The following is a 25584-nucleotide window of genomic DNA, read 5'->3' on the forward strand; positions in this document are numbered from 1 at the left end:
AGGTACCTACATTTAATTGTGCGTTACGTAATACTATAGCTGTTGCTGGTGTCTACGTCCGCGTAGAATTAGTTTATCGCTATGCCGAGGGTACTTTGCAATTATCCGGGATAAAAACCATCAACACTTCCAGTTACTAATCTTTGTTTATCTGTTACCTCTTCACGCTGAAACACTGAATTGATTTTGAGAAAATTTAATATGGAGATAGTTTGATACACTGGAAGGACGAAGTTAACAACAGCTAGTGTAGAATAAACTAAATATATATAGCAAATGTAGTGAACTACGTTTTCAAAGATTTTATTTGACTTGCAATGTTAGTTAAGTATGTATGTTATGCGGCAGTTAAGAACGAATATGTAGTTTAGGTGACAATGTAAGTTCAGTTAACAAAAATACAGCTAGAATAGAAACCTTCACCTATTAAAAAATATATTTTTATCAAATACAAATATTTGAAATAATCATTGCCATTATGGTCGATCCGCACTGGGTCTGCGTATGAAATACGGCCCAAGCCTCCTCAGAGGAAGCCTGTGCTCAGCAGTGGGACGTATATAGGCTGAGATGATGATGATGATGATGATGATGATGATGATGATGATAGTTATAAGTAAAGGCTGACCAGGAATATAAAAAAACCTGACGCGAGGGCAGCACTTCTACGTTTTAAATTGCAACATTCTTTACACTTACTATACGATACCTACCAGTCATATTGACAACGGTGTCGGTGATGTTATTTAAAGGAATATTTTATAATCTCTCAGACTTTTTCTATGACAAATACTTTTATGCAATGTGAATTATTTTCCTTCCAAGGCTATCGACAATTTTCGGCATCTTAACGCACAAAAACACAAAATAACACTTTAAAATACCAAGCCCAAACAACGTTAAACTTTGACAGCAATACCGTGTGTGGCCTATAACAGGGGCAAATAATTAAAACGTAGATCGTACTCGTCAAACTCAACAAAATTAATTCAGCGACTTTAAAAATAATTAGTTTTTTAATTTTTATTACACTTTAAAGTTAATTCGAAGAAGCAATGTAAAGCAAAATATTTTGACATTCGTAGCGTGACAGGCGACGTCAGTTGGGTTCTAGGATGGCGTACATTGAATTTACGATTAAATTAGTTAAAAAAAAAGAGTTAAGTTTTGATTTTAATTAAGTGGGACCATGATGATTCAATTACCAGTGATCTATAGAGCCTCTGTTTTTAATATTATCCCCGGTTCTGGGCCACACATTGTATACAGATGACATTTGAATTTAGTGTTGCCAGTGCAAGAAATTAGTTCTATTGGTTTTCCGCAATATGGCGAGGTTTTTTATAATTCTGGTCAGCCTTTATAAGGATTTGATGCTTTGATTTATACACGCTACTAGCATTATATAAAAAGTTCATACATACTGCAGCTAATGCTGCTATTTCCAATGGATGTCATCATAATAATTATTATACTATATTATGTAGGTACAATCACCAGCACCTGACACAACAAAGCGTGCATAAATATCGGATACAATCTAACACCGTCCTTTTCTTTTTTTTTCTTTTTCTGGCTCGCGCGGCTTGCGCGTCCGCCACAGACGCGTAAAGGTAAGGAAACGAAATCAATAGAAAATACGGGAATTTGGAATACGGAAGACTAAAATATGGAAGCTTCCTGGGACATTTAAAAAACGAGCCTATCAATGTCTCAAAGGGCCGGCAATGCACCTGTGATACCCCTCGTGTTGGCAGGTGTTTATTATGGGCGGTGGTGATTGCTTCCCATCAGGTGAACCGAATGATCGTTTTCCCTTTCTTATATATATACTACTACTAAACATTTATCTATATATAAATGTTTGGTTCGCGCTGTATTTCGGTCGAATAATAATTATACTCACAGCTTTAAGCAAGTGTTGGGAGGAACTGGCTGCAGGGCGGTCGTCTTGGCGATCTACCATCTCGAAGGGCATGGAATTATTTGAGGAGGGGCGTCTTACGGCGTTAGACGTAAAACGCCAATTACGTAAAGAAAGACCCAAGTCCTCCTACACGTATACATACAACTCAGCTGGGCAACTGTACTGTCACGCGTGTAGGAGAGTATTTAAAAGTAAATTCGGCCTAGCCAGCCATATTAGAGCCCACAATAGGCGTCTTAATTCATAGAGGATAGTTTTGTGGGGTCGCCCGCCGTCATCAAAACCCATGAGGAGGACTATATAATTATACTCACTCGATGTAGTCCGAAGATTTTGTATTTTGTTCGGCTGTGACAATATCCAATTTTCTCTTTTTCCTAAAAATAAAAAAGCAAAATTTTTAATTACGAGCTGAGATTCGAACTCTCGGCACGTTTGAATGCTTGGTCGCCGATATATACTAACGCTGAAAACACTGCGCTGCCAATGCTTACCTTCGGTGGGTGAAATTCTGAACTAAGTGTATGCATATTCATGATTGTAATGTTTGTTCATAGAAATTTAAATTTGTAAACTAGTAATTTTATAGCGAAATAAATACTATTTTCCAGTGAAAATAGTATGTAGTGAAAAAAAAAATTTACTAAACAGTTTTAGTAATTTTTTTTTTTACTTACGTTAGTTCCATCGTTTTTTGGAATCTTATGAGTTGTCTTTTTCGAGATTTTTTCTTTTTATTTAATTGTTTGTTACCCATAACACACACGCACATGCACGGTATATCAGTAGGACACACAACACAGTTTTTACAATAATATATTTGCAAATCAAGTTAAAAAAAATCTTATATTTATTTGGGGAAACTTAGTACACGTCCGTCTGGCACTAGTGCTCAGCGATCACTGTCACATTTCGAAAGAATGACGGAGATAGACATTGCAGGCCGTAAGTCAATATCTTTTTACGATAGAATTTGTCGATATTTATTTATTTTAAAAATATTGCCTCAAATTATTGAAATTCGAAGCTGTCAAATTACTATTTAAGTGATTGATTTTTCTCTTTTTTTTTGTTTCATAGTGTCACGTAGTAAAAAAACAAGTAAAGTTGGAGTAAAAATTCGAATTGGAGGTTACTTTGGGAATTAATTGTATCGAGCGAAGTGTGATGAATCGTGTATCGAAAGCTGTGTTAATAAAGATAATATAATCAAGAATGATATATATTTTTCCCACGTCTACAATATCAACGCTTTGTAGAACAATAGGATAATTCTTGGGGTAGTTTTGCGTATCTGGCTCAAGGAACGGCCTTAATGCAGGTGACTGTACTAACATACTTAGAGCAACTGGTTTAATTCCACGCCTTTTTTATTTACAAGTTACAGTATTTCCCTCATTTTTTAAATTCCCATAAATAATCCAGATTATGTAACATTCTCGTAACATAAAACATGTCGGAATAGGTATTTGTTGTTCTGAATTAATCTGTCGTAAATGCTAACTAGCTGGCGCAAAGCATCGCGCTTTTATTTTGCAAGCTTTTATTTAATAATTTATAATGTACTCAGGTATGTAAGTGAATAACCCATTTCCCACTGTAAATTTGACCACTCTCAGGTTGACTTGAAGTTTAGCATACTTTTTGCGGGATCGCGGTGGATGCGGGCACAAGACTGGTCTTAGTGGAGAACCTTGGGGAGGCCTATGTCCAGCAGTGGACGTCTTTCGGCTGACATGATACTTTTGTAAGTCCGGTAACAATATATTAACCTGGTAGTGAAATTCCGGTGTTCCGACACTTTCTGGGCCCTATCTTCCCAGGCGTCCATAATGGATTTTTCCGGAATGCGCGCCCCCATAAAACACCTTATATAACATTTTAATAAATAAGTATTTGTTTAAAATTGCATTTTTAATGCAAGCTTTTTTGCAGACTGTACTTTTTGTTGACTGTACTTGTATTGTCATCCAAGCTACATTTCCGTACCAAATTTCAAGTCGATGCCATAAACCGTTGAGGAGTTCTGTTCTGCGGAGACGGTCCTGGCCGGACTACCAGGATTTCACTACCAGATTATTGTATTGTCACCAGATTTACATAAGTATGTCAAATTTAGCTTCCAAGATTTGACCCAAACAAACAAAAATAAATAAAACAGAGCAAGTTAAAGAAAAGCTTGTAATAATAAAAACTTAAATGAAGTAGATAAACAAAAGCAAGGAGCAGTGTCTTTGGCCCTAAGACGACTCAACCTCAAAAAAGTAGCCAATCCGAAAACACCGATTTAAAGTTAAGTACTTAAAATGTGAACAGTAGGGACACGTGGAATTCTTGCTCAGCAGCGGGGAAAATCGAAGTTCGTATCGTACTGTCCCTCTCATTCTCGTATTAAATAAAATTAGCGTCAGCGGGACGGCAAGACACGAATTTCGAATTATGCACTTTGTAGTAGGTATATAGGGCCAGTTTCTACGTGTATCGTTCGCACCAAATTAGGATGGCCGAAGATATCGATCAGTTGGGTTCACAAGAGTATTTTATTACAATTGCAATAATTGTTTACATTAGCCAATCGAGTGAGGACATTGAAGCCTTGGAGTAATGTGACGTGAACACGTGATTTACAAAACAACAGCGTCTTTCGTTTTCATAACCGATTGAAATGAAATGATCAATGTTTAAAATTCTTATGGCAGTTGTAACCGATGAGGGCAAACCCGTAAAGATTGAAGCCGTGACTGTAGCAGGAACAACAATGAATGATATAAAACAGAAAATAGCGTACAAAAAGGATTTACACAAACCTATTTTCTTTGACATAACGTAGCTCAGTATTCATAAAAAAAACGAATGCTGCGCGAAAGAAGATAGGTAGGTAGGTACTAAATAGTGAGGTAGCGCCGTGGCGAAAGATTCATTAAATATTAAAATTCCAAGTATGTCCAGTGGTGGTGTGAGTATGGCACGCAGCACGGAATGCTGAGGACCTGGGTTCGATTCCCAACGCTGGTCTCTTTTTCTGTTTTTTTTTTCTGTGCATCCATGTTTCAGTTTGTATTTTCGTTGGATTTCACGGGATGACCGTAAAAGTAACAAATTTGGAGTTGAAATAAAAAAGACAAAAAAACTACAAAAACCAATCTCAAAAATATACTCCATGCCACTGGTAGGTTAGTATTTGATATTTATAAAAAAGTTCGTTTTAATGTGGGTAACTTCCTAAATACATGACATTTGAAAATGGGCAGGCATGAGTAGGTACTACATGGATATTTAACTATTATTAGTCGAATTAATTTAAACTAATTTAATTACCGGTCTGAGTGGAGAGCCTTGGGGGAGGCCTATGTCCAGCAGTGGACGTCTTTCGGCTGACATGATGATGATGATGAATTTAATTACGAATGTTGTTTACTTCAGTTTTTAACCGACAATTCAAAACAGGGAGGTTATCAATTCAATTGTTTTTTTTACATTTAATATTCCTCCAGTTGTGGTTTTTCTGTTACGCATTAGGAAGAATCAATGAATACAGTAGAGGTGATTTTTCTGTGCCGAAGTCTGATATTTATTCATATAAAATTAAAATAACGTTTTGAACTTTAATGTTATTTATATAAGCTACAATTTGCGGCGTTCATTAAAAGTGTATTATTGTCCTGTTGTGTAGGTACCTAATATGGTCAGTTGACCACATTGGAATTTCCAAATCAAATTATAAGCGGGCTTTAATCGTTAGTGTAAATTCCAACCACTGGTATTTAACTTTACCTCCTAACAGACAAAAATGCTAAGTAAACAATAAATTGAAAAAGTTCTAAAAGAAATTACTTACTTATGTAGGTATATTTTTTCCAACAAAAGCTGAAGCAACAGAAATGGCGGATAAGGAAGAATTTGGTTTTCTAGATTAACTTTTTAAATTATAACCCTAGGTACCTATACTTAGGGCCGGTGTTTTGTCCGAATAAACAAAGACGGCATTACTTTTATCACACACTTAAAGTTAGTCGACAAGTGGTAAAACAGCCCCTTAAACTACCTACTATATATAAAATTCTAGATAGAAGTATAAAACTTCTTATTCAGAAACACCGGTTTACTAGCGGTTTTTAACACTAGTGCAGTTCATCGTCTTGTAATCGGTATCGATCCGGTATTTTCCCATGTTATCGATTTATGCTGTCTTCAAATTAAGGATGCGGCACGGTACAATTGGCACGAGGTACGGGCCCGTTATAAATGCTGTTGTTTAGCCTGTGCCTTCACCTCGATTTTAACTATTATGGTGCCAGACAAAGCTTTTGTTATTTGGTTAGGTACTCGGTAGGTAGCATCAGCACCCTAGTTTCAATTTACTAAATTTAATGATATTATACTATATTAATAATTGCGGACGATTAGTATCGGCAATTACTCATTAGCATTGTTATTTTTAGTTAAAAATTGGCTTTCTTTTCACGGTAAAGGGATTTCGCACCCGTGAATCTACACGCGGTAGCGTTTCCAGACAAGTTCAAAGAAAAAGGATCTGGCGACGCAGCCGCGTGTATATTACAGGAACCATTTCGAGCTACTTTTGACACCTTCATAACTTGAAACCTATTTAATCTACGTACATACATAAAAGTTGATTTTTTAAACTCCTTAGCTTATCTAGAATGCAATTTTTCATGAATGTAGCTCGAATAGTTATTGATTAACGTTCAAAAACTGGCCTTTTTATGACTGACTCACTGACTTAGCGATCAAAAACCTAACCCACTCTCAGATGGCTCAATTTGTCTTTAAGGGAAAAAATCTGATAACTGAAAATTATTGACAAAAGGTACAACAAAATTTAGAAGAGTCCAAAAATAATACTGCAGAGCGTAAACGTAAGGAACTAGAGTAATTTACAAATAATAATGTATTCATGGTGAATGAGAATAATTTCTGTGCAAAAAATAATTATATAACCATCAAAAACATAAATGTTAAATGAGCAATGCGCAGCACAAAAATCATTTTTATGTACGGGTAGACAGTGGTAACTGCCGAGATCATAGCGCGACCAATCGATATGATACTTTAATTAATCAGACAAATAAAATTATTTTGTCATATGTTCCAAAGTAACTCAACAAGATCAAGAATTGAGATGTTGTGGATGGATAACTTATTAAATCACATAATCAATATTCCATTAAATAGTCTAAATATTCTGCGTAACACAATGGGTATGATGTGTATGTTGGAAGGGATTCTTAAAGAAATTCGTGATATTTATTTTACTTATCATAGTCAGATCTAATATGTAATTTATTTAATAAGTTTTTTTACCTTTTGGCTTCTCGAACTTTCTCCATCCTCTCTCTATGAAGACTTCTTTTTATTTTTGCTTTCAACCGTTGTTTTATATTACCCATGATAAATATCCTGTAACAAATTCAACGACAGTCATATAAATAAAACACAAAATAACAGCAAGTAGAACATCAGGTTCTAGTCATCGGCTGATCTAAGAGGGCTCATCAGGACATGCTTTTGAGCCCAAACACGGCAGATTTACTGTGAGTCCGAGTACATCATCAGGTCCTGTCATCAGCGGATCTAAGTGGGCTCATCAAGGTATCTCGTAGCTACTCAAGATTTTAACCAAAAAAAAAACCTCTTAAAAATAAAACCAACCAAGTATCACGATTACTTGTGACACTATTCCTTCGATCTTCTTAGGTTTTGTTCCTTTCTTACAAACTTGAATAGTACTTTCGAAAAACGAGAAGTGGAGCGACACGTCTACACTCTGTAAGGAGCTGGGCGCAAATGGAGACAGAGAGAGAGAGAGAGAGAGATCTATTCCATTCCATCATTCACGCGGTGTGCTTTATAGCCGTATATTTATGATTGGTTTTTTGGAGTCTTAAACTTTTACGGGTATCCCGAGAAATCATATCGAAAATACAAACTGAGACATGGATGCATAGAAAAACCAGAAAAAGAGACCAGCGCTGGGAATCGAAACTCGGTCTTCTGCAATCCGTGCTGCGTGCTATAACCCCTACACCACCGCTGGACAGGAATCTAGACACGATTTTTTTCTATGCATACATATCTCAGGTTGCTTATTTCTACCACGTTACTTATGCAGCAGCACTAGCGACATTTATGTTCCGCTCTCATCGAGAGACGTCACATTCTTTCGGAACTAACCGCTCACCCAGACAATATTATTTGCTCTTGTTATCGGTATAACGATAACTTTGAAACATCAGATCACTAAGCATCTATGTCTTTTATTTATAATATTACAAATTTTCATTGCTCCTTGCATCTAAAATTAATTTGACGTTCTTTTGTTCACAGATGCCCCGAATGATGCGAATTACATGATATGCGGTGTAGTCATTGCCATGGCTCTTGTTGGGCTAATCATAGTGCTTCTCGCCCTAACAATAAAGTAAGTGATACCCGGTACTATAATAATGATGCTGCCGATGAATCATGCAATTCGCGAAGAGTGAGCGATGATTCACGGTAATTTGTATACTACGAGTACATTTACGATGTACAGTCAAACCATTTGATTCCTGACCCACCGTAGAACGTTCTCACAGTAAGTGTCATAATAAATTCCCTTGTCAAGCAATGCAATGTCACGGCATGAAAAGGTTTTACAGTGGGTGACGAATTAGTCGGTTCGAGTGTAATTTTTCTGTGGAACATTGGTTGTATTAGTAGGTCATGACTTTGGGTTCTGCTATAACTGCAATCTTTAAGGTCTCCTACTACACCGTATCATATGTCAATAAATAATAATAATAAATTTTACCACTACCATTTGGAGCCACTTTTGACACCCTCATAACTCAAAAACTATTTCACATAAACTTTTTATTGAATCAGGCGTTACTTTGCGGAGGTCCATATCAATGAACTAAAAGAATTTCCTTGCTCACCCGCGACCTTACGATAGCTAAGCTTATGCAAAATATGCGTGTTCATGCAGTTCCTCCACCTCCACACTGTAAGAACACACACAAACCCCATGAAACTAAATTTACCTGCTCATTAATAATTCATCTCCCTTGCTACGGCTTGGATCTAATTTCAGCAATGGTAGTTAATAAAAGATGCCTTGACAGTAAATAAATAAAAATCAAGGTAGTTTTGAAGGAGGGTTAAAAAAATTATTAATAATTTGTGGGTAGTTTTGTTTTGTTTCATAAAACGTATGTGGGTACTTGGGGAGTTACAGTGACAAGTTAAAACGGTGGTTGTGGTTCGTTAGCCTAATAACTGGTAGCATGGTGTACGGTTGTGTCACTCTGAAGATGAGCTCTGGTTGAGTTCGAAACGCGTCAGTGTAGTGTGGTGGTGGTGATAGATGGGTTTGTGTGTGTTCTTACAGTGTGGAGGTGGAGGAACTGCATGAACACGCATATTTTGCATAAGCTTAGCTATCGTAAGGTCGCGGGTGAGCAAGGAAATTCTTTTAGTTCACATGAACTTGTCAAATTTCGCTTATTTATTGAAATATTATAGCCTTCGCAAGTTTTAAAGCTGAAAGTTCTTATTTTATTCTTCCGAAAATTTGGCGTGCTGGTAGAAACTAGCCATCGAACATAGGGCTCTTCCATTACTGTTTTAGTAGGTACTTAATAATAATTCGTTTATGAGAACTAGCCAAGTCCGACCTTAGGCTTCAATACATTATCCTAAGTTATAAGAAGAAATGATATTTAAAGTTGTTATAAAATAATATTTTATATTGGTATAAATAAATTTTAGGACTGACCATTGAACTTGGCACCTTAGCACTTGGCACCGATTTATATCTCACTTCTTTTGTCGTTGAAGTCAACAATCAAGGAATATATCATAATATTGAACTTGGCTCTCATTTCACATTTATGTCATGGTATGATACGGTGTTATGGGTTAGAGACCTTTAGGGGCTGTTTCACCATCCATTGATTAGTGTTAAATGACGGTTAAATGTGATGCCGTCTCCGTCTATTCGAACAAAACAAATAGAGACGGCATCACAATTAACCGTCAGTTAACACTAATCAATGGATGGTGAAACAGCCCCTTAATGTTATTCGGACGTCGTTCCACTAGTATGAATCCGTAGGTCAATGAACCAGGTAAAATTTCATGTTTAAGATTTTTTTATCGTTAACCTCAAGGATTGTTAGCTGTGTGCTATGAATACAGGTAATGTATTTGTCCTCTTTGGGCTATAAAAATATACAGTTACATTGCATTGATTGGAATGAAAGCTGACAATTCTTTACTTCCGCGTAATGTTCAGAAATGAGTTGTGCGGTATTATTACACTGAGTGAATAATTAAATATTCAATCAAGCAGTTACTTGTCCGCGGACTGGATTGTCTGGACATTATCCAAGTTTACTTTACATTTACTTTCTCACACAAACGTTAAAAAAGGTAATGCTAATTCCCGGAGACCAACTAGATGTGAATGAAGATATCAAATCTGCCCATGAAAAGTGATTATCTATATTTACTAGCTTCCTAAGAAATATCTAGAACTTTGGCAGTCTGAGCACCAGATAAATATAGATAACCGGCGATTTGAGAGTAAATGTTTTGATAAAAATGAGTTTATAGTGATTGATGAGAGACCTAAATCATTCAAGGAACATAAAGCTTGTGCCAAATTACGTCGTCTCTAAACTGCGCCGTGAGATTAGATGAAGGATTAAGCGAAAATGTAAAGAACCCTGATATAAACCGAAATGTACTGTCATCATGATATTTTATGGTGGTGTTAATAAATGTGGATAATGATACCGAAACTTGAAAGAATTAAGAGTATGATAAGTGCGTAAGTAATCATAAAACAAAACGCCTCTGTTTTATTTATCGCTAGTGCATTATATCCAAACCATTGGTGATATAATCTGCAGTACGATGGCTATAGAAGAGCCTTGTAGAAGCAGATACCGATTTTGCTGGTTCATCTATGTATTACCTTGCACAAACGTATGCTGCTGCTTAATGTTTAGTAGAAGTTACGCCCACGATATTAGCCGTGGCTCTGTCAAGTACTGTAATTTACTAGTTTTTTGTTTTATAAATGTTCTGCCAGCTAATTTACAGCGTTTTTGAGCAATTTTAGTGTGTTCGCATCTCTAAAAACGTTCACCTGCGCATTGATAGTAACTCTTGGCATTTTGACAGGAATTCTGTAATTGTTTTCATTCTTAACTGTCAAAACATTATTTCATTACCAGAGCTAGATAGATTGCAAGTGAATGTTTGGTTTCAAATCAACTAATGACGGTTCAGACTAAACACACCGGGAATTTTTTTTTGGTACTGTTAAAATAGATAGAGAAATTGCATATTTTCGTGGTAGGTACGTAAACTTAGTGTTTATTTGGAGACTTTACCATACTTTTGACATTACTGAGCTTGATATGACAACGATACATTTTAACAACAATTAACCAAAAAAATTAAACAGCCGAAAAAACTGAAAACTGCTACCCTGCTGCTACTGCTGCTGAACTGCTATGTGTTGGTGTGCAATAAAGAGTTATTGAGTTGTAAAAGCAAAAAATAATAAACCTTTTTTATTTAACCATAATCTAGGTACCAGTTTGAAGTCGGTGTCTCAGCACGAGGAGTGATAGAAGCCCATCTGGTAGACGACTATAGGTTAACCCCTTCTGGCTCGTGCTGAGGCACCGACTTCAAACTGGTACCTAGATTAAGGTTAAATAAAAATTTATTATTTTTTGCTTTTCAGTTTTTTCGGCGGTTTAATTGTTTTGTTAAAAAGTTTTTATTTTATAATTTTTTCCCACCATTAGGGTAAGATATTTTTTTCAAATTTATATAGACCTAATTTCGAAGTATACCCTATCCAATATTTTTTTTTATCAAAATCGGACTACTCTGTAAAAAGTTATGCGTGGTCATACATCCTAACAATCAGAGAGTGAACAATTAACTATCCCCTGTTTTCCTACCCTTATATGATACGTATTTAGCCAGAATAATCGAGTTTACACCATTCTTATTCTAACTTCTAATAACCGGTACTAAATCACTTGTAGACAAACTGTTTCTGGTTATTATCGTGTTAGTGTACAATAAGCATTAAATAAATATAAACACTAAACAATTGAACGCAGCATTTGACTGTTTCCGAATTTTGCACTTCCAAAAGACCAAGACACTACAAAAACACTACAAAAAGACAACAAGGCACTGCGCCAGGTTATATAAGGATGAAGCGGTAAAAGCAATGGACTAAGTGTATTTACCACACGAAAAATCTTAGTGGGTCGAAGTGTAGTCTTAAGAACTCCTAAAATTAAGATAAGATAACATAAGCAGTCACAGATTACATTAAATTTTTTGAGTAACATAGCATTTGGGGAAGTGCTATATTATGTATGGAATTTTTGTACAGTCACCGGCACCAATATCTGACACAATAAGCGTGCATAAATATCTGATACGACTCTATTTCTAGGGCCGGAAGGACGTGTCAGATATTTTTACACGTTCCGCTGTGGTAGATATTAATGCTGGTGACTGTACGCACGCAGGCGTTCATCGCAGACATAAAGCATAATGTCTCTTTTGCACTCACCGACTGATTACAAAGGGCTATATGCTTTATGACTGAGACAAAAACTAGCTTGCTAGTCCCACGGTTAGTCTCTGCTCTCGATAAATTTCACTCAGCGATTTCTACTAAAACCGGAAACAGCGTTTCAACGACAAGCAATCAAATTGAAATGAAACTCTCTATTTCTTAAGCTGTCGTATCTCCGGACCTTGAGCAATCGTTTCATTGGAACAATTTCATAGTTTATCAAACATGTCAAACGGCAGACGTCGATATGCATAATGTCACGTCGAAGCCAAAATTAATACATCGGCATAACCGGTTGTAGATATGTCATGTCATATTAAATTATTTGTAACGATCGATTTAAACGGAATAAATTTTAGTAAATACGAGTTTTTTTTATAGACAAGTGTTCAAAGTCCGATATGAATGGTTCCGCAATCACTTTAGATTTGTAGTCAGCAGTAATTTAAACGTAGTAAGTATTAGAAACAATATAAAAAGTTTCATTGGTAAGCAAAATACCTTAGCAAATAACCTTAGAGGTTCAGCCAATTATTCATACATCGCTCATTTAATAATAGCAGATACTGAAAATTTACCCGAGTATGACTGTTGTTTTTGTGCTTATTTGGTTTATGTGGTGAAAGCGTATGAATATTGGAAAATATAAATGTTTCTCTAAATGTCTTAACGTCAATAAGTTTTGAAAAATGTATAAGTACATCAAATACTGTACAGAAGTGATTTCAAGATACCCATGATCTAACGTAGTAAATAGCCGCTGGGGATAAACGGTAACTTATTCGTAATATCGCGGCTAGCATAACTGCCTGTTACGTAAATGACATCAGGCTAAATAAAACCTTTTACTTGTACGTATCTAAGTTTAGATTGAACGGTCTAGATTGAATTGAGGTTATATAGAGTGCAGTGAGAAGTGGTTTTCTTGAAGGCCTAGATGTAGAAATACTTTTATTCAGGGCTATCTAACATTACCCACGATCACATTTACTTATTAGCTGGGTATTGACTCTAAGTGTATCTTGGTCTCCAATATCAGACCCTTACACCTTGCCATCTTGGGCCAGCTCTTACCGTCATCGACCGTAGATCCAAAAGATCTTTCGAGAACTCTTCCCTTCAACAATGCCTGGTCCAATACGTAGTAATACGTACGTAGGTCAATTTTGTTACCCCAAGTTCTCTTTTTAGGATTCCGTAGCCAAAATGGCAAAAACGGAACCCTTATAGTTTCGCCATGTCTGTCTGTATGTCTGATTGTCTGTATGTCTGTCTGTCCGTCCGCGGCTTTGCTCAGGGACTGGACTATCAATGCTAGAAAAGTGTAATTTTGCACGAATATATATGTAAGCTATGCGACAAAATGGTACAAAATTCAAAAAAATTTTTTTTACAGTACCTCCCATAGGCGTAAAGTGGGGGTAATTTTTTTACTCATCCAACCTTGTAATGTGGGATAGGTCTTTTAAAACCATTAGGGGGTTGCTAAAACCATTTTTCGATTCAGTGATTCGTTTACAAAATATTCAACTTTAAAGTGCAAATTTTCATTAAAAATCGAGCGCCCTCTAAAATCTAAACCAGTGGGTCGAAAATTTAAAAAAAATTTAGGATAGTAGGAAGTATATCAAACTTACAAGGAAAACTATAAGGGTTAAGTTTTCTTGAGAATTATTAGTAGTTTAAGAGTAAATAGCAGCCTAAGGTATAAAATATACCTAAACTAGGAATATTCCGTACAAAACACGAAATCTCTAGAAAACTATTACTTATTTTTTTCGTAACAGCTACGGAACCCTGTTTTGGGCGTGTCCGGCACGCTCTAACGCTTGGCCGGTTTTTCAAAGCTTTTTAAAACCTTTACCTAGCTTTTTTATTGGTCACTTAAAATAAAATATGTAGTTTATAATGAATTGCACATTTAGCTCAAAATTAAATTATTATTACCAAAGTAAATATGTATTCAAAACTTAAAAACTGTTAGACTATGATCCTTTAAAATCAACTGAATTGTTGCTGCCTTGCCTAGGAGTTTAATACCGTTCTATCACTACGCGCTTGGCGACGGTTTGGTGACGTAACATATACACTGACACGCACACAGACGTCTTCATCGCGGCACACAAGTATGACTTCAGACTGATCATTAGCTCAAGGCAATAGAGCGGTCAAATCATCTAAAGTGCTTTGCCACTTCAAGGCTTTCCTAAAACATCTATACATGGATCACTACAGAAAAAGAATGACTAACACAATCGTTCGTGTTGCGTTACATTGCTGGCTGTGACTAATCATGGTGCTGTGAGACACCAGTTCGTCACGCAATGAATGGCTAGAAGCACACAATATCAATTGAGGACGCACTTGGTTGATGAGACTATTAAAGTGCTTAGTTAATTGAAAACTTCGTTCGAAGTTTTTAATGATTACAGCAGTCAGCATACCGTTTCTTAGAAAACGGTATGAACTAGCGTGCTGGATCGTAAATTTTATATTTTTAGGGTTCCGTACATCAGCTGGTAAAAACGGAACACTTATATAGGATCACGTAGCGTAACACGTCCACCAATGAACGAATGACCTGTTAATCAAAACCTTCATTTATTTATTATAGATTTATCAGTTGTTAGAGAAACTTGAAATTTGGTTGGAAATTTTGGTAGCTCTTATAGCACAACCAATAAGAAAAGGCTGTTTTTTATGTCTATCTGTCTATGTCAGTAAAAAATTATTGTAGACGGACAAATTAAAAATAACATTTTGCGTACGTTTTGCTTCATACGAATTTATAAGTACGGAATCCTTGGTGTGCGAGTCCAACTCGCACTTGGCCAGTTATTTTTAAGTAACCTACAAGGTATAGCGTAATATAAACGAGCAAAAATCACTATCTGGAAAGGTTCATGAAAACCGTTTCATTATTTGCATCATCGGTTAGGCCCTGTTTAAATTATTCCAGCAAAATTATTCCAGTAGCTTGACATTGCAGTGCTCATTCGATCTCATGTAACTCGTTAGGGTTGTGACTCCGCAATGTATCGCTAATGGACCAATATTACTTGATTAATGAAAACAGGATCTTAGGGCCGCCACATACACTCGGGATTTCGTATCAGAATTCGATTCGGGATTTCAAACGCATTAAATCAATACAAATACCTAACACACACAGTAGTTTTCCGTTCAAACTTTTCTCTGATCGGAATTTCGCATGGTGGCCTGTGCCTTCAGAATCAAAATAAAAGTTGTGTGTGATGTGCATGTGACGGCCCTTAATTTATAAGACAGCCTTACAAATTAATAATAACGTAATCATTGACGAGATTGCAACTTTTATCTTTCACACACCAGTTCTAGCCAGTATGTTGTTTTTGTTGATTGATAAGAAATAAATCGGTTATCTCCGTGATACAATAATAATTTTATTTGTAAACAAAATTTGCATCAACGTACAAGTTCATGGAACTATGATAAAAGTGCAAGGGAATTAGAACCTTTACAAGTTGTTCATTTTAACAAGTGTGTGTATATATTTAACTTCCATGACAAGTTGAGTAAAATCCGGGTATAATCACCAAAGCAAACTAACCATAGGGCTTTCGGTATGTAGTAGGACATCACACCTCGTACCATACCCAACATGGAAGAACGTAATTGTTAAATATATTTGACATTCTTGTTATATTACCGTACAATTGCGAATAACTGATAATCCTAATTAGTACAAGAAACATCCAAGTTCACTGAATGACAACTACAGCTAATAAAGAAAAAGAAGTCTTGTAGATATTTACTTGTTACTTATTACTTTTTTATCACAAATTGGATACTTATTTTTAATGTAAACTTGTCGTTTCAGTCCTGTTATTTTGGCTGGAAACAAGATAAGAAAACAGCGGCATAACATTTTAATTTATCTTTTAAACTACCATCTATTCCATTGTTACCATTCTTATTCTTATTTTTATTGCTATTACCTAATATTATACTATCTACTACTGTATTTTCGTAGCAGAGTTTTGCATATACATCCGAATACTTAAAGAAAGACAAACTGAAACTAAATAAGTACTTACTTAAATGCGAAAGTTGTGAATAGTGCGTTTGTTACCTTTTAACGGCAAAGCGACTAGATGAATATTGTAAAAAAATAATTAAGCTCGGTAGCCAAATATCGGCTTGCTTTTTATTCCACTATTCCCGCGGGACGGGGATGTACTCATATGAAATCCCGAAATCTCAACCAACATGGTCTGATTTCATTATTTGGTAAACGGGTTTTCAATTTGAATGATGCTTTTCAATCAATTTTGACCGTCTAGGGACCCCATTAATTACGTTCGGAAACATTTTTCCCCGCATACAAATTGAAAAACTTTTGTAGGGTAGTTTTGTCCGATAAAATCTTATCCAACGCGTGCGGGTCGAAAGTCGTTTTCGAAACGAATTAGCTTTCGTATTATTAGTCGATTTAGGTGTGGCCTATTTGACTACAGTTTTCTCTGCAAAATAATGCCTACTTTAAATGTTGTAACTGTTATTGGGCGTTATTTGAAGAAAGTGTTGACGAAAATGTAAGTATACGTTCGCATTTTTTTATGCTAATGTTTTAAACGCGTTGTCATGAGAGAAAGTTAGGTCATATTGTTCTCAAATTACTTGTGCACTCGTAAATGTTGGCTAAATTATACTTACTTACTAAAATAGTTGCAACAATCAGCTAAGTATAAGCTAAGTACTTATAGATTGACATTCTACACCCTACTGGGTGTCATGTACATACCTATATCTTGTAAAACTACCATCTAATAATGTAATAAGCATGAATTTGAATGAATTATTATGAATATGAATAAGTGCAATTTTTCCAGGGGGTGTTAAAAACATGTTAAAATGTGTTCCCGCACATTTTGGTTAGTAACAATTGTTCTGCTAAACTTTATGACTTTCTTTATAGCCTGCTACCAACAAAATTAACCGCAGATACCTAATAAAACTGTAACGATAATACTCTATTAAATTAAACAAGAAAGATATTTTTACACATTTACAAATTTCCGCACTTATGCTTGTTTTCAGACAAATTGAAGGTCTAGTTCTCTTGATTTGGGAATAATTTTATTTGCAGTTTTCTAGTTAAATTGGTGGGTACTAGTTTAAATAACCAGCAGCTACAATGATGATGATGATCTGATCCGGCCGATTTCGGCCATGGCAACAGCTTTAACTCCGTCGGTGTCACTCATGCGCTCGCAAATGGCTTACGTAGCCAATCTTCTTAGAGAAGATCCTCACACAGTGCGGGCACGTGAGCACACCGTTAGCATAATTATAAGCTACAAGTCCTTTCAACACCAATCAAAATTTTCGTGTGTACCAACAGATGCCTAACTAAATATTGAGGTTAAGCATGGGGTCACCTTAAACGAAAACAATAATGCAATAAATATTGGGCACACAGCCCTTGTAACCAATTAGAAGTCATACGAGGAAATAAACGAAGCCCTAGATGGCGAAACCGGAGTTAGTTGATTTGAACCGGATTTCGTTAGTTTTAATTCCCTAACATTAAGCTAATTGTTATTTCCTCGATGGGATATGATCATTTGCCCGGCGAATTAATTGTTCTGGCAAATATTTTAATGAAGGACAAGGTTAATTTAGTGGAACGTGTGAAACGGGAATCTCGTTAAGTCCGGCTATTCCCTCATACGTAGTTAAAAATATAATGAAGTTCGTTTACTAGATTATTTTACTAACGCACAATATTAGGTATATTTGTCACAATAAAATTTTCCATAATAATGAATTTTCTGTTTAATTACTGGTTAAAGTACAAAATATGATTGAGCAAAGAGTCAGTCTGAATGATATTTAGTAGGTAAAGTAGGCTAATAAACAAACAGTTTTTTAATTATTTTTTTTCACTGGAACATAATACATAATTTATAAGTAGTTTTGAAAAACTTTCTCGCTTTGGACAAAATTACCTGGGAGTTCAACTTTTGTAAGTTTTTATTTATTTGTCAAATTATAACTATTAGCATTCATCCGTGCATTTCCGATTTATACTTCGCTAATTTGTCGAGCTGCTTTTTAACTTAACTGTTGCCAATACTATTACTGGTACTATGCCAAATACTTGGCGTATCGTGCAGATATATTTTTTATCCGCTCACATTCATAAAACCCTGCTTTATCCTTTTGGGTTAATTTTTTTTTTCTTTGTTTTTGCTTCTCTTTCTAATATTTTACCATTAAGTTTCTTTTTCTTTTCATAAAAAACTAATATTACATAATAATCACCAACTCAATGCTTTCCTGAAGCATACAATAGACAATAACCTCCGGCTCCGTGTATTTTAGTAAACCGTTTGTTTTTAAATTCGCAAATCGTCGGTCGGCATTTTAACGCTCAAGGTGTTTTAAAAAAGACTTGTTTCATTTCGTTTACCTACGTGATTTTACTGCGCTAACGGCGTTTTTTGTATCTGTGCTATGTTTTTGGCACGGTTTTTTAAATACTTTTGGGTCACTTTCATTCCCGTATTTTATCATTTTTCCGGCACAAGAATGTGTAATTTGGTAGTTGTGGTAATTTTAGTAGTGAAGTTAGTCCTCTGCATCAATAAAAGATTATTACCTATGTCCATCTTCAATTGAAGCCGCACAGATTTAGTGTTCAAAATTTAAACTTTACATAATCAAGATGATTTCTTACTTAAAACTATCCTCAAATGTCTGTATTAATTACCAGATAAATTAAAAGACTGCCGCGGATCATTTTGTCACTTATTATTCTTTTATTGGTGGTGAGATGAATAATAAATTAATAATAACATTAAGGAAGGCAACTAAAAAAACCTTGTTGTACAGTACATTAAGAAAAAATGATGATCATAACTAATAGGGAAACTATTAATAATTCATAGATTTTATAAGTAACTTCGTCGTTATAACTTCTGTATTCTAAATCCTCAAGTACGTAAAGTATATGTTTACTATGTTGACCCTATTATTATGGAGCGATAACGTTAGTGTAATAAAGCTCGTAGTATTACTTACTTATTACTTACCTTGCGATCTAGGTTTACGACTGATAGCAAAGGAAACCGTTCTTGATTAATTTTAGTTTCTGTGCTAAATCTTAATTCTATTTAACTGATAAGGCTAACGTACGGATATGTAGTGAATAATGTTTGGCCATCGTATTTTGTCGGAAAAGTTCGTAGTTATCCGACAAACTACGACGGAAAAACATTATTCAATAGTACACAGTTCCTAAATAAACTTAATAAATGTTTATCCACGCTTGTTGATAAATGGCATATATTATAATATTGAACTTGGCCCCCATTTCACATTTATGTTTTGATGGGATATCATTACTTTTTGTACATAAATAATTTAATTTAAAAATTATAATAAAATGATAAAAACTTACTAGTTTCTGATATATATTCCTTTGTATTCACCCAATTACCTATCATGGATGGCAAATTTGAACTTTCTAGGTCATCTGGAACTGGGTAAGAATTTTGATCTATAGGTGAGTCAGTGATAAAAATGTCGATTTTGACCGACCGTTGAAATGACCGTTTAAGGTGTGTTTATGAAATTTAGAGCACATGTGTATCTCACAAGTCTCAATAAATGGGCCAACACACACACACACGGTACACACGGTACTGCTCGCCAGTTCTGTAGCTTGAACTTGGCTTGACACGCTACCGCGTGTGTAGATAAGGATATCACATTTGCAACGTTTATGACAGGATTTTTCAATGTAGGTACAGTACATCATTAAATCACACCAATGATTAACGTTATGAATAAATTACACCAATTGATAGTGAACCGGTTTGACTTACTTGAGAATATTTCATGAAAAAAAATATTACTCACATTGTGGTAAGCAAGTTCTTAGGTCAAAAGTAAAATATTTAGAGAAATATAAATGATTGTGTCATTCGTTAAAACGGCGATACAACTGGTATCTGAATATAAGTATATAAAATTAAATAGTGATTTATAAATCAATCACTATCAAAATGCGCATTAATACTTGGATTTTCCTGGCTCAATCAGCAAATAAATTATTATTTAGATAGCGTTTTATCCTTTTTGTGTCATATTTTTAGGGGATAAAGTGAAGAGTACCATCTGTGATATCGTGAACACTGGATAGTTAGTGTGGTTAAATAAACTACGCGTTTGGGTATTGTTTACTGTCTGTCCATAGTCTGTCGTCGGTTGATTCGCATCCACCACGTCCTTATTTTAACTCGAACTTTGTACTGGGACACAGTCCAACGTTAAAATCAGACGCAAAATATTCCTCTGGCAAAATCAACGGAATCCACTGCATTATCTTAATGTCGCGCTGCTTACCAAACAACAAAATTGCGGGATGTATAAAAACTAAGAACAAAAACGAATGAAAGAACAAAATGTTGGTAATTTAGCCGCAATTTTCGACATGACAAGGTTAAAAAAAACATTAAATACGTTTTATAAGTAACTACTTGGGTTAAATATGGAACCAGTATTGACTTTGCGTGCGCTGGGCTGAGGTAGAAAGTTGGTACTGGTTTGAATAATTCAAGTTGTACTGATTAATTTATGATAAAAACAACCTGCAGATCGCTGAATGACCATTTTGAAAGCACTAGAAATTGTTTAAATTTTCAACCATAACAATTATGGTATGACATAGCCATTATTCATCCATCGATCAATGATGTGAGGTGTTTGTTTGCAATAACGTCTCATGGGTGGTACTAATAGCATTAAGGTCAGCCATTGTGGACATCGGTGGGCCATGACAGGCCCGCCTGTAGTTCCCACGGTTTGCGATTCTTCATGGCACAAGGGACTTTGATTAGCATGACACTCGTAATGTGCGAGTGAGAGATATAATTAAACATACATAATTGTCTTTTGTGGGAATTTCAAAACTTCACCGTTAAAGGTAGTTTGGCATTAAATTTATTGAATTCGACTTAGTGTACTTCAAGAGGTATGGCATCGATTACATGTTGATAGGCTAGTGTTGAAATCTCGTCTGATTTGCCTTCTTTCTTCGTGAATATTTTGTCTTTAACAACGAGTATAATTTGTTGTGCTGCAATAAAATTTATGATTTTACGATTTAATAACGATGTATAATATAATGCTGATGTCGTTGCACTTTGTACCTATCAATTCTCGTTATCGTATTAGTGTTCCTGTTATTTATTATTAATCGTCCACTTTCAGGACATGGAATTATTGTGGCCATAATGTAGTCCCGAGTTTATCTAATCTGCCGATAATAGAGTAACTATAGCTTTACTAGTTGCATAATGGCAAAGCTATGTAAACTATGACGTCAATGCATCATCGACTGATATTGTTCGTTAGATTTCAACGCCGGGAATCAACGGAGCTGATTGAATATCTTTGGAGCCAGTAACGACAATTAGGTACAGTTTTAAACTTCTTATAATACATAACCATATATGGATACCGATGCAGATATTATGGTGTTAATAATATCCAACCGTGTTACATATACATGATTGTTCGATTGTCTCCAGACACAGCTATTTGCTATGTATGAATGCAGCACGTTCGGACTGACATCCGTTGACGTTCAGACTGTTTTCAGTTAAGCCTCGTCGAGTGTATAACAAAGCCGTCTTTTGAGAGATTCAATTTGCAAGACGTTCCCACCTGAACAGACAATGAGTTAATTAGTTCTGCTTGTACATTTGTGATGTGCCATTTCGTTAATTTTTGTGAAGTGTCGAATGTTCTTAATTCATTTGTGACTTCTTATCCATAATCTCGATTCGGCATGACTAGAGTTACTAAAGAATACATTGCAACGGTCATTGTTGAATTGCACTTTTATATTCAACCATGTCGGTGATAGATGTTCAGTGAACGAAAGGTGTTTAGAGGAATACCGTAATGTTGATTAAAGGGGGCTTCCGCACTGCGGGGTCGAGTCCCCATAACATAGCAATGAGTTAACGGGAGAGGTGCGTGTTCAGTCGCCACCCACCGCTGCGCGAGGCGGCGGCACCGCGACCGTCGCTCCGGCAGTCAAATAATCAACGTTGGGTCGTACGTGTGTATTGAAAACTCGCGGAGGCGGCTGTCTGAGCTGCGCCAATTCGTTGGCGCGGTGCCGCAGCCGTCGCCAGTTGCCGAATATCCGTGCCGCTCGTGTGTAGTGCCTGTGTCAAACTGCTCGATTTTCGATGCTCTTCGCTACAATCGCCGTGGAGGCGATGAAGTGTAAAGAGGAAAATTGCGAGGTCGGCGTGATCCTGGAGCACAACTCCCTGATCGTCCTGTCCACCGACAAGACCATCGTCTGCCTCTGCGGAAGGGACAGGAACAACCCCTTCGAGCGCGGGTAATTCTCATCGTTCTGCTTATGGTACGATGCTTATTATATCAACTTATTTCGGCTAATGTAACTGCTATTTAATTGGCACTATAATAAAGTGTAGCTACTCGATCGTTACACAGGCGTACCAAACATATTATCAAATAGATTAAAGTCCATGTCACCTACTATAACTTAAAGTTTATTTATAAGGAAATTTGTTTTGATGCCTACACACACATACACACACTTGTATGAGTTTTAATAAGTTTTGAAATACATTGTTAAACCTAGTGCCATCCATTGTAATAAGAACCACGGCACGCGTCATCGCGAATGACTCTACCTATAACTTAATATTTTAAACTTTCGTGATTTGCACTCATAACTAATATATTCCGGGATTTAATCAACTCAAATTGTGACCACGACCGTTGCAATGTGGTCGAAACGTCGAGCTAATTTTAACAATAAATATGGTAGTTTTAATTAAGTCACCAAATCTATTAGTTACATTGTTAACTTACCTTCATCAGCATTAAATACTTACTTAGCTACATAGAATTCATTTATTAGTCGCACTCAGGAAACTTTTTTGCCAGAGAGAAAGTTTTCCATTGTTGTCTTGAAATGGTTATTCTTTGAGATTATCTGTTACTCTTTTGTTTGAGTTTCACAACTAGGTTGGTATTTTGTACTCTTTTTTTGTTTGAAGTGAAATTGACAAAATAAATAAATGTAAATGCATTCGTATTCTGTTGTCAGAAATATTGTTTTGTGTTTCACACTTAAATATTGATATCACGACTTAGCAATTGCAGCGCTGTCGTGAAATTGTCTGCAATTATTTGATGCTCATCAAGGCCGTCCCGTCGGTCAAGGCATATCCACGCAATTGGCAAAAATGCAGTCTTGATATTTTCTGACGATTCCTTGTCAAATACCCACACGAATTGTAAAAATCATTTAAAAGTATCCGCGTTCGGATTTAATTTTATAGCATGCCGTTTACAGATTTAATTCTGAATGAGTCAGAAACTTGAACAGATGGGCAAAAAGTTAACGTACCAGCAGGAAACTTGACGGTGACCGAAACCGGGCAAGGTCGTTGCCGGTCGGACAACGCCTCCCAATCACAATAATTCTAGGAATTTTAACTATATCCGAGACTCTAGAACCACTCAACGATATATATTTAAAGTAACTAATTAAAACCGATTAGACATGAGCTGAGTCAACCTTGCTAAAAACCTTTTACCGGTATATAAGCTACTGTTACCGCAAACTGAACAATGGTTTCTAAATATAAATAAGCGTATAAGAAATATTGCAGGCTGACACGCGGAAGTAAAGCCCAATATTGACTATCAGCACTAGACATCACGTAACACGTAGTAACACGTAGTAGGTAGTATTAGTTATCTTTAAAGCATTATCTTAAGGTTACTCCAAATGGAGGTTGAGCAGAAGATAACCTTCTGTCTATATTTATAAGAAACGCGTTAACCTACACGGTCGGCAGGTGTGGAGGTGGTACAGTTACAGGTGTGTGCGAGACTTTCTTCCGAAGTTTATATAACCGACATGGCGATGGGTTTGTAAACACAGACGAGCCATTTCATAAACAGGGCCTTGCTAACAAATGGTTTTCTTTTCTACCGATTCTGTAGGCTCGGAAGCCACCGTGAATCACGTTGATGTTGCACAGATTGCTAAAGTGGGTAGGACACGTGTTGATTCTGCTACTCGAGTCGAGGTAGATGATCGAGAGATATATTTTTTACGAAATATTACAGTATGAAGATTTACCTGTTTTGCTACCTGTTCTAAAAAGCTTCAGAGCAGGTAGACCACCCGATACCTACTTGATACTGGCTTAAAAAACAAAAACTTACAGTAGGTACAATAAGATTAGCTTCGCTGGATATCTGGGTCGACCCAGTACAATGGATCCTTTTAATCTAAATCTAGCATCATGAAACTGCTCTACAACTGCTCCGGCTTTATTAAAACATACCCCTTGGATGATATTGCTTGACGTCAATCGAAATTGAACACTGTTAATAAGCATTTCATCAATTTGTATAGACTGTTATTGCTAACCGAATAAATTACGTGATGTAACTTCTAGAACATGATTGTTTATGTTTGACCGTTTGATAAATCAATGTTTTATTGTCATGGGACTTGAGGTCAGCTGCTAGACTTCACATAACAATCAAACTTAAACAGCGTGATGTGATCATGTATATGAATTAGATAGCCTTCCATTGACGCAAATAGGGGTCAGAAAATGGGGCGATGGCACGGTAACTTCGAAAATTATCTTAATTGCAACCATTATAAAAAATAAAAAAAGTTTATTAGGTATCGAGATAACTCAGTGAAGTAACGTAGGCAGCTGAAATATTATATTTTCTTTAATTAAAGCATCGTTGAATGTTACATTTCGTAACAATTTTTGATAAGTACGAACTTACTTTTATTACATTTTGATTGATCGCGTAACGATTCTTCGAGTTGCGTTTCGTGTTGATTGTTTCAAATTAACATTTTAAAAGAAAAGATCTTAATAGATTCAATGATATTTTAAGAAGCACGTTATAATTATGCGTAACTGGCTTAGCAACCAGACAAAACAAATGCTGTTATTATGCC

General features: G+C 35.8%; 2 protein-coding genes across 11 annotated transcripts in view; one reads left to right on the forward strand and one right to left on the reverse strand.

The window, feature by feature from the left end:
• LOC141427561 (uncharacterized) overlaps positions 1 to 7293 on the reverse strand; it is a 38697-nt gene extending 31404 nt beyond the window's left edge. For 2 of the 5 annotated variants that reach the window (XM_074087130.1, XM_074087120.1), the window contains exons 1-2: positions 7253 to 7293; positions 2242 to 2304 (exon numbers count right to left, since the gene is read on the reverse strand). In XM_074087130.1, coding sequence (XP_073943231.1) covers positions 2242 to 2304; positions 7253 to 7278 — 89 coding nt within the window. In that variant the 5' untranslated portion in view covers positions 7279 to 7293. Of the gene's footprint in view, positions 1 to 2241; positions 2305 to 2604; positions 2793 to 7252 lie in introns of those variants that run through there. The other 3 variants (XM_074087118.1, XM_074087122.1, XM_074087129.1) reach the window with 3 other exon arrangements.
• LOC141427563 (uncharacterized) overlaps positions 1 to 25584 on the forward strand; it is a 271369-nt gene that overhangs the window by 241030 nt on the left and 4755 nt on the right. For 5 of the 6 annotated variants that reach the window (XM_074087134.1, XM_074087135.1, XM_074087136.1 and 2 more), the window contains one exon: positions 8276 to 8369. In XM_074087134.1, the coding sequence (XP_073943235.1) occupies positions 8276 to 8369 (94 nt within the window). Of the gene's footprint in view, positions 1 to 8275; positions 8370 to 22566; positions 22954 to 25584 lie in introns of those variants that run through there. The other variant, XM_074087139.1, reaches the window with a different exon arrangement.

The sequence above is a fragment of the Choristoneura fumiferana genome, chromosome 4, assembly GCF_025370935.1.
Source record: "Choristoneura fumiferana chromosome 4, NRCan_CFum_1, whole genome shotgun sequence".
Classification (NCBI taxonomy): domain Eukaryota; kingdom Metazoa; phylum Arthropoda; class Insecta; order Lepidoptera; family Tortricidae; genus Choristoneura; species Choristoneura fumiferana.